Here is a 9,807-nt window from a genome sequence, read left to right on the forward strand (position 1 = left end):
TCTGGTGTGCTCTGTGTTACTGTTGAAAGCCTTCAATTATCCGCTGCGACGTCATACTGGCTTGGAGACAATCAGTCTAATACGTGCTAATACTGGCTCAGATTACTAGGAGTGATGTCAGGTTCAAACGCTGATGACATCTATTAAACAGGACAAGAAGCAAGAAATTAAACAGACAATTCAATTTGGCTCAATTGAGGAGAGCGCCTGGGCTGTGCTCTTATACCGTCTCCACGCTCTGGTGAAAAATTGTACGCCTCTTTTATTTGGACTTTCCCTGATTATATGGCAACAGCTGTTTCTAAGGGAGGAGGTCATTTGATTACAAACAGTTCAAAGAAAAGGTCCCTGGAGGCGAGTTTGGTCCTGCTTCCTCTTCGCTTTGTAGTTCTCGGGTCAAAACATCTTTCTGTTGATTACAATACATGAAAGAAACAGAACACCTTTATGTTGCTTCCCATCCTACACAGTGGAGTTTTACAAGCCTTCTTGGTAGGTTCAAAGACAGTTTTTTGTCTTCTTGCTGGGCATTCATTATAACAAAGTTTTGTGATAACTTAGATATAATTATTCGAACAAGCAATATAAAAAAACACAGGTTCAACAAGGCATTTGTCGGGTTTTTGTTCATTTGGCACATTTGTGTGCTCTACACCGTAAACAATTGAGTCGCACAAAGGTACAATCGATCCGATTCCTGAGGTGACGATTCGACTCCGAATCGGTTCAACATGATCCTCGCATTGTATTATTTGGTCTGATAAATAAATGTAACTTTTTTAAAACTGGTTAGAAAAGCGAATTCCTGTTGCACAGAAATGGACAAAAAAATTATTCTTATAAACATTTTTTTTTTTTGTAGGAAAAAATTACAATTATTTTTAAATGGATGTTTGAAAATTGTGAATTGATTTAGAACCGGGAGGGGGAAAAAATTGTGATTCGGAAATTTTTTTTTTCTTTTTTGCACTCCTGATATGTGAATCTTTGGACACCTATTGATTTGATCCGATTCCTGGGGTGACAATTTGATTCTATATCGATTTTTGCAATGTTTTAGTGTAGTATTTGATGTGACGTCATAGGAGCCTTGAATATGTCAAAAATTCTTAACGATTGACAGTTTTTAGAAAAAAAGGGCCTCCCACTTAAGTGTTAAAAATAAGTTTTACATTTTTATTTCAATGCTTGAATCTGTAGATGTACTTCAGATGTATTTCTCCATGTGTGCTCTACAGTAAACAATTGAGTCGCACAAAGGTACTAATAACCTGTAACGTGTGTATCATCTCAGGTCTCTTCAGAGCACTGTAGCAGTTTGGGACACGGACACGTGCCTCTTAAGGGTTTCTTGTGTACCTGATGATAAAAGTACTACATTGTAAGTACATCGACAAGCCTCTTCGCATATCTCTAATGACGACAAGCTCCTGCAAGGTAGCTTTTATTTGTGCGCTTTAAGTACGAGATATAGTTTTTTTCTATATATTTAGGGGAAACAATTTATAATTAAATTGCATTGGACTTTGATGAAATATACAGTACAGGCCAAAAGTTTGGACACGCCTTCTCATTCAATGGTTTATTTGCATGACTATTTACATTGTAGATTGTCACTGAAGGCATCACTACTAGGAATGAACACATGTGGAGTTATTCGTGCTTATAAGTTTACATACCCTGGGAGAATTTATGATTTCTTGGCCATTCTTCAGAAAATATGAACGACAACCCAAAAATCAATCAATCAATCAATCAATGTTTATTTATATAGCCCCAAATCACAAATGTCTCAAAGGACTGCACAAATCATTACGACTACAACATCCTCGGAAGAACCCACAAAAGGGCAAGGAAAACTCACACCCAGTGGGCAGGGAGAATTCACATCCAGTGGGACGCCAGTGACAATGCTGACTATGAGAAACCTTGGAGAGGACCTCAGATGTGGGCAACCCCCCCCCCTCTAGGGGACCGAAAGCAATGGATGTCGAGCGGGTCTAACATGATACTGTGAAAGTTCAATCCATAGTGGCTCCAAGACAGCAGTGAGAGTCCCGTCCACAGGAAACCATCTCAAGCGGATCAGCAGCGTAGAGATGTCCCCAACCGATACAGGCGAGCGGTCCATCCTGGGTCTCGACTCTGGACAGTGAGTACTTCATCCATGGTCATCGGACCGGACCCCCTCCACAAGGGAGGGGGGGACATAGGAGAAAGAAAAGAAGCGGCAGATCAACTGGTCTAAAAAGGAGGTCTATTTAAAGGCTAGAGTATACAGATGAGTTTTAAGATGAGACTTCTTCCACTCCATGCTTAATGGTTTTGTGAAGCTATTTATTGGCAAACACCTGTGTTTACTCTTTTTAAATCAAAATGACAAAAGAAAGTACCCAAGTGACCCTGATCAAAAATGTACATACCCAGGTGACTTTGATCTGATAACATGCACAAAAGTTGACACAAACAGGCTTGAATGGCTAATCAAGGTTCCAATCCTCACCTGTGACCTGTTTTTTTGTAAGTAATGTGTGTGTGTAGAGAAGGTCAGTGAGTTTCTGGGCTCCTGACAGACCATTGCATCTTTCATCCAGTGCTGCAAAGATGTTTCTGGATTCTGAGTCATGGGGAAGGCAAAAGAATTGTCAAAGGATCTGCGAGAAAAGGTAATTGAACTGCGTAAAACGGGGAAGGGGCATAACAAGATATCTAAGGAATTGAGAATGCCAATCAGCAGTGTTCAAACGCTGATTAAGAAGTGGAAAATGAGGAATTCAGGTCGACCGGCAAAGATTTCAGCCACAACAGCCAGGAAAATAGTTTGAGATTCAAAGCAAAATCCACAAATAACTTCAGCTGAAATACAGGACTCTGAAAAATTGTGGTGTGGCTGTTTCAAGATGCACAATAAGGAGGCACTTGGAGAAAAATGGGCTGCATGGTCGAGTCGCCAGAAGAAAGCCATATCTGTGCCAATGTCACAAAGCCTCAAAACTTCTGGAACAAACTAATTTGGAATGATGAGACCAAAATTCAACTTTTTGGCCACTGGACCATGCAGATATTAGATATGCAGGCCATACACACACATTAATTACAAACAGGTCACAGGTGAGGATTGGAACCTTGATTAGCCATTCAAACCTGTTTGTGTCAACTTTTGTGCATGTTATCAGATCAAAGTCACTGGGGTCTGTAATCTTTTTTTTTTTTTTTTTAATATTTTTTATTTATTCAATTCAACAAAGCAATACCACAACAATGCAATCCAATTCCAGAACCAAACCCGACCCAGCAACAGTCAGAACAGCAAAAATAAACAGCTATTGAGAGGACACACAAACACGACGCAGAACAATCCAAAAGTAGTGAAACATAATAGAATATTATCAACAACTTTATCAATACCAGTAACAATTTCAACATAGCAGTGGTTATAAATCCCTCATTGACATTATCATTAGACAGTTATATAAAATAAAATAAAAATGAATAGTGTGGGTATGTAAACTTTTGAACAGGGTCATTTGGGTACTTTCTTTTGTCGTTTTGATTTAAAAAGAGTAAACACAGTTGTCTGCCAATAAATAGCTTCACCTAACTATTAAGCATGGAGTGGAAGAAAGGTTTTTGGGTTATCGTTCATATTCTCTGAAGAATGGCCAAGAAATCATGAATTCTCCCAGGGTGCTTAAACTTACGAGCACGACTGTGTGTACTTAACAAAAAAAGGGGAAATAACTGTAAACATGTTTTAGTTTCTTCAAAATAGCCACCATTTGCTCTGATTACTGCTTTGCACACTCTTGGCATTCTCTCCATGAGCTTCAAGAGGTAGTCCCCTGAAATGCTTTGCACTTCACAGTTGTCATAGCTGTGATGCCTTCAGTGACAATCTGCAATGTAAATAGTCATGAAAATAAAACGCACTGAATTGAGAAAGTGTGTCCAAACCTTTGGCCTGTTTTGTTTATGCATAAACACTGTACATGTACTAGGTATATATGTGCCTAATTTATGTTAGTGTATACAGTATATGCTGTCTACACAACACATATCATATACGCTACAACAGGGGTGTCCAAAGTGCGGTCCAGGGGCCATTTGCGGCCCACAGGTAATTTTTTAACGGCCCCACGGCACATTTTAAAAAAACGATTAAAAATTTTTTAAAACGTAAAAAGTGATATAAAGGAGAAAACGGGTGAAATGTAACAAGAAAATGTTACAATGTTTACTCTAATAACACAATGCTGCGATGCAGGCTGTTTCTTTCTTGAGAAAATAATAATGAATCAAAATCAATGTCCATCCATTTTTCCATCTATTTTCTACCGCTTATTCCCTTTCGGGGTCGCGGGGGGCGCTGGCGCCTATCTCAGCTACAATCGGGCGGAAGGCAGGGTACACCCTGGACAAGTCGCCACCTCATCGCAGGGCCAACACAGATAGACAGACAACATTCACACTCACATTCACACACTAGGGCCAATTTAGTGTTGCCAATCAACCTATCCCCAGGTGCATGTCTTTGGAGGTGGGAGGAAGCCGGAGTACCCGGAGAGAACCCACGCATTCACGGGGAGAACATGCAAACTCCACACAGAAAGATCCCGAGCCTGGATTTGAACCCAGGACTGCAGGAACTTCGTATTGTGAGGCAGACGCACTAACCCCTCTGCCACAGTGAAGCCTATATATATATATATATATATATATATATATATATATATATATATATATATATATATATATATATATATATATATATATATATATATATATATATATATATATATATATATACTGTACCTGTATATGCAAATACTAAGTGTGTGTGTTTATATGCAAAAGCCAAAAGCAGTGAAGTTGGCACGTTGTGTAAATGGTAAATAAAAACAGAATACAATGATTTGCAAATCCTTTTCAACTTATATTCAATTGAATAGACTGCAAAGACAAGACATTTAACGTTCAAACTTGTAAACTTTTGTTATTTTTTTGCAAATGTTAGCTCATTTGGAATGTTTGTTTCATAAAAGCTGGCACAAGTGGTAAAAAAAGACTGAGGAAGGCTCGTCAAACACTTATTTGGAACATCCCTCAGGTGAACAGGTGGGTGCCATGATTGGGTATAAAAGCAGCTTCCAGGAAATGCTCAGTCATTCACAAACAAGGACGGGGCGAGGCTCACCACTTGTTAACAAATGCGTGAGAAAATTGTCCAACAGTTTAAGAACAACATTTCTCAACCAGCTATTGCAAGAAATTTAGGGATTTGATCATCTACGGTCTGTAATATTAACAAAAAGTTCAGAGAATCTGGAGAAGTCGCTGCACGTAAGCGACTTTCGATTCGTCAGGCGATACTGCATCAAAAAGCGACATCAGTGTATAAAGGATATCACCACATGGGCTCAGGAACGCTTCAAAAAACCACTGTCAGTAACTACAGTTTGTCGCTACATCTGTAAGTGCAAGTTAAAACTCTACTATGCAAAGCAAAAGCGATTTATCAACAACACCCGGAAAGGCCGCCGGCTTCGCTGGGCCCGAGCTCAACTAAGATGGACTGATGCAAAGTGGAAAAGTGTTCTGTGGTCTGACGAGTCCACATTTCAAATTGTTTTTGGAAAATGTGGACGTCATGTCCTCCGGACTAAAGAGGAAAATAACCGTCCGGGTTGTTATAGGGTCAAAAGTGTAAAAGCCAGCATGTGTGATGGTATGGGGGTGCATTAGTGCCCAAGGCATGGGTAACTTACACATCTGTGAAGGCACCATTAATGCTGAAAGGTACATACAGGTTTTGGAGCAACATATGTTGTCATCCAAGCAACGTTATCATGGACGCCCCTGCTTATTTCAGCAAGACAATGCCAAGCCAAGTGTTACAACAGCGTGGCTTCATAGTAAAAGAGTGTGGGTACTAGATTGACCTGCCTGTAGTCCAGACCTGTCTCCCATTGAAAAAAGACTAAAATACTACAACGGACTGTTGAACAACTTAAGCAAAAATGGGAAAGAATTCCACCTGAAAAGCTTCAAAAATGTGTCTCCTCAGTTCCCAAACGTTTACTGAGTGTTGTTGAAAGGAAAGGCCATGTAACACAGTGGTAAAATGCTTTTTTGCAATGTGTTGCTGCCATTAAATTCTAAGTTAATTATTATTTGCAAAAAAAAAATTAAATATCTTGTCCTTGCAGTTTATTCAATTGAATATAAGTTGAAAAGGATTTGCAAATCATTGAATTCTGTTTTTATTTACCATTTACACAAAGTTCCAGCTTGACTGCTTTTGAGTTTTTGTACAAAGCATTTTATTTCGATAACAAGAACTGCAAGCATAAAGGTTTGTTTTGAATATATATTTTCATTAAACCTACAATACATTAGAAACATAACACACAATATTTATTCGACTTCTAATTAGTTCATCTTGACGAATACAATAAAGTGTTAATAATAAAATACAGTTGATGAATATACTAATAAATTACAATTTATTCTCATGACCCAGGAATGGTGGAGGGTTCAATCAAGCCCTCCAGAACAAGACAATTCAAGTATTATGTAGACCTGCACAACAAGATATAGTTCATATAGTTCTTACTGAAACTGCTCAAGTCCTTTTTTTTGGTAGTTTTCTTGCTTGTGCATGGATTCCTAATATTGTGGCGTATGACAAGTTGTTTTTTTCCAGGTCATATTACAGCGTTGCACTAGTTTATTCCCTGGAGAGATAAGTGCGGCGTGGACTATGCTCACGATATCTAATGTGGGCGGTTGGCGTGTTAATTATGGAGGACAACTACTACGGTGCTGCGATACGGTATGTGTGATCATGTAAACATGCGATATTTGTGTTGTAATTGTGTCTTTTTATGAATGACTCCATACTGTTTGTGGAATATCGTCCTGAAAGCCAGCGTCCACTGGAGTGGACATTTGTGTTTTGCTATGTTTTTCCCAAAGTGTGCAACTGACAAAACCAATAGACCTAAAAATAAATGTCCACTCTGGCTCCTAAGAGGACACACTTACAAACCCCGTTTCCATATAAATTGGGAAATTGTGTTAGATGTAAATATAAACAGAATACAATGATTTGCAAATCCTTTTCAAGCCATATTCAGTTGAATATGCTACAAAGACAACATATTTCATGTTCAAACTCACAAACTTTTTTTGTTGTTGCAAATAATCATTAACTTTAGAGTTTGATGCCAGCAACACGTGACAAAGAAGTTGGGAAAGGTGGCAATAAATACTGATAAAGTTGAGGAATGCTCATCAAACGCTTATTTGGAACATCCCACAGGTGTGCAGGCTAATTGGGAACAGGTGGGTGCCATGATTGGCTATAAAAACAGCTTCCCAAAAAATGCTCAGTCTTTCACAAGAAAGGATGGGGCGAGGTACACCCCTTTGTCCACAACTGTGTGAGCAAATAGTCAAACAGTTTAAGAACAACCTTTCTCAAAGTGCAATTGCAAGAAATTTAAGGATTTTAACATCTACGCTCCATAATATCATCAAAATGTTCAGAGAATCTGGAGAAATCACTCCACGTAAGCGGCATGGCCGGAAACCAACATTGAATGACCGTGACCTTCCATCCCTCAGACGGCACTGTATCAAAAACCGACATCATGAATTGATTAACGTGGACCCCGACTTAAACAAGTTGAAAAACTTATTCGGGTGTTACCATTTAGTGGTCAATTGTACGGAATATGTACTGTACTGTGCAATCTACTAATAAAAGTATCAATCAATCTCTAAAGGATATCACCACATGGGCTTGGGAACACCTCAGAAAACCACTGTCACTAAGTACAGTTGGTCGCTACATCTGTAAGTGCAAGTTAAAGCTCTACTATGCAAAGCAAAAGCCATTTATCAACAACATCCAGAAACGCCGCCGGCTTCCCTGGGCCCGAGATCATCTAAGATGGACTGCTGCGAGGTGGAAAATGGTTTTGTGGTCTGACCAGTCCACATTTCAAATTTTTTGGGGAAATACTCGACATTGTGTCATCCTGACCAAAGGGGGAAGCAAACCATCCAGACTGTTATCTATGCAAAGTGCAAAAGCCAGCATCTGTGATGGTATGGGGGTGCATTAGTGCCCAAGGCATGGGTAACTTACACATCTGTGAAGGCACCATTAATGCTGAAAGGTACATACATTTTTTGGAACAACATATGCTGCCATCTAAGCGCTATCTTTTTCATGGACGCCCCTGCTTATTTCAACAAGACAATTCCAAGCCACATAGCATGTGTTGGAAAAAAAAAGAGTGTTGGTAGTTTCCTGGCCCGCCTACAGTCCAGACCTGTCCCCCATGGAAAATGTGTGGCGCATTATGAAGCGTAAAATAGGACAGCGGAGACCCCGGACTGTTGAAGGACTGAAGCTCTACATAAAACAAGAATGGGAAAGAATTCCACTTTCAAAGCTTCAACAATTAGTTTCCTCAGTTCCCAAACGTTTATTGAGTGTTGTTAAAAGAAAAGGTGATGTAACACAGTGGTGAACATGCCCTTTCCCAACTACTTTGGCACATGTTGCAGCCATGAAATTTTAAGCTAATTATTATTTGCAAAAAAAAAATAAAGTTTGAACTTATAATATCTTGTCTTTGTAGCATATTCAACTGAATATGGGTTGAAAAGGATTTGAAAATCTTTGTATTCCGTTTATATTTACTTCTAACACAATTTCCCAACTCATATGGAAACAGGGTTTAAAAGTACAAAGTTAAAGTACCAATGATTGTCACACGCATACTAGATGTGGCGAAATGATTCTCTGCATTTGAGCCGTCACCCTTGACCCCCCCCCCCCTGGGAGGTGAGGGGAGCAGTATTAGGTGTTTCCTGTCATGGTCACAACATACGCGACTCGTCCTCCGCGTGCGCATCAAGTGATCTTGTCAGCAGTAGAAATTCTCCGCCAGCTTCCTCATTCTTTTGTTGTAAAGTTGGACATGCGGCGTCCTGCCATCAATCACGTCTTCCACCGCGCTACGTTGCACGACTACAACGACATCGCTTTCCACCGCGCTAGGTTGCATGACTAAAACGACATCGCCATCCAGGTCCACCTCTTTGTCGCCTCCTTTCAGTTCCTCCTTGTTGAGGTTGGGGTGGAAGAACTTGTAATAGAGGACTTTGAGGACGAGGCCGAGTATATAAAGTGCAACAACGCCGACAGAAACCAGGCCCGCGTGCAGGAAGGACATTTGTGCTCGGGCCCTCCAGCACCAGGTGCCGCACAGGACGAACATGTCTACCAGGATGAAGCCGTGGTAGAGCAGAGTCCTGTTCCTTGTCCTCCCTTCCACCACATTGAACCAGTTAAAGTACCAGATGAGGCCCACGGTGGCCCGGTAGAGCCACTCCCCGCCCGGGCTGTCCATGAAATCCGTCTGGCAGCGCCAGGCGCAGAAGAACATGAGCAGCCAGGAGCACAGGAAGTGGGCGAAGATGAAGCAGGGGAGGGTGGAAGCGAAGAGGGCGAGGGCGGCCAGCCGCGAGGAGATGAGGACCACGGTCCAGAGGAAGTAGGCCAGCGAGGAGAGCGGGCGCTGCTTCTGTTTGTCGCACAGGAAGGAGCGCATGGAGCGGTGGTACATGGTCACGCTCAGGGCCATGGCGGACGCAGAGCCCAGCGCCTTCGTCACTGAGGAGGACGTCACACACAAATAGGAGGCAAAATACGAAGAATGTTTTTAATACATTCATTCATTCATCATTATTTTAAGATGTATTTATTCATTTGTCTGTCCCAGGTTCATGGAG

At 40.7% G+C, this 9,807-nt stretch overlaps 1 protein-coding gene across 1 annotated transcript in view; it reads right to left on the minus strand.

Moving 5' to 3' along the window:
• Positions 1-6,296: 6,296 nt before the first annotated feature.
• The window catches only part of LOC133540170 (XK-related protein 8-like), a 14,251-nt gene continuing 10,740 nt past the window's right edge, over positions 6,297-9,807 (minus strand). Inside the window, exon 3 of the mRNA XM_061882724.1 lies at positions 6,297-9,688. Coding sequence (XP_061738708.1) covers positions 8,940-9,688 — 749 coding nt within the window. The 3' untranslated portion in view covers positions 6,297-8,939. The remainder of the gene's footprint in view (positions 9,689-9,807) is intronic.

The sequence above is a fragment of the Nerophis ophidion genome, linkage group LG21 (assembly GCF_033978795.1).
Source record: "Nerophis ophidion isolate RoL-2023_Sa linkage group LG21, RoL_Noph_v1.0, whole genome shotgun sequence".
In the NCBI taxonomy this organism is placed as follows: domain Eukaryota; kingdom Metazoa; phylum Chordata; class Actinopteri; order Syngnathiformes; family Syngnathidae; genus Nerophis; species Nerophis ophidion.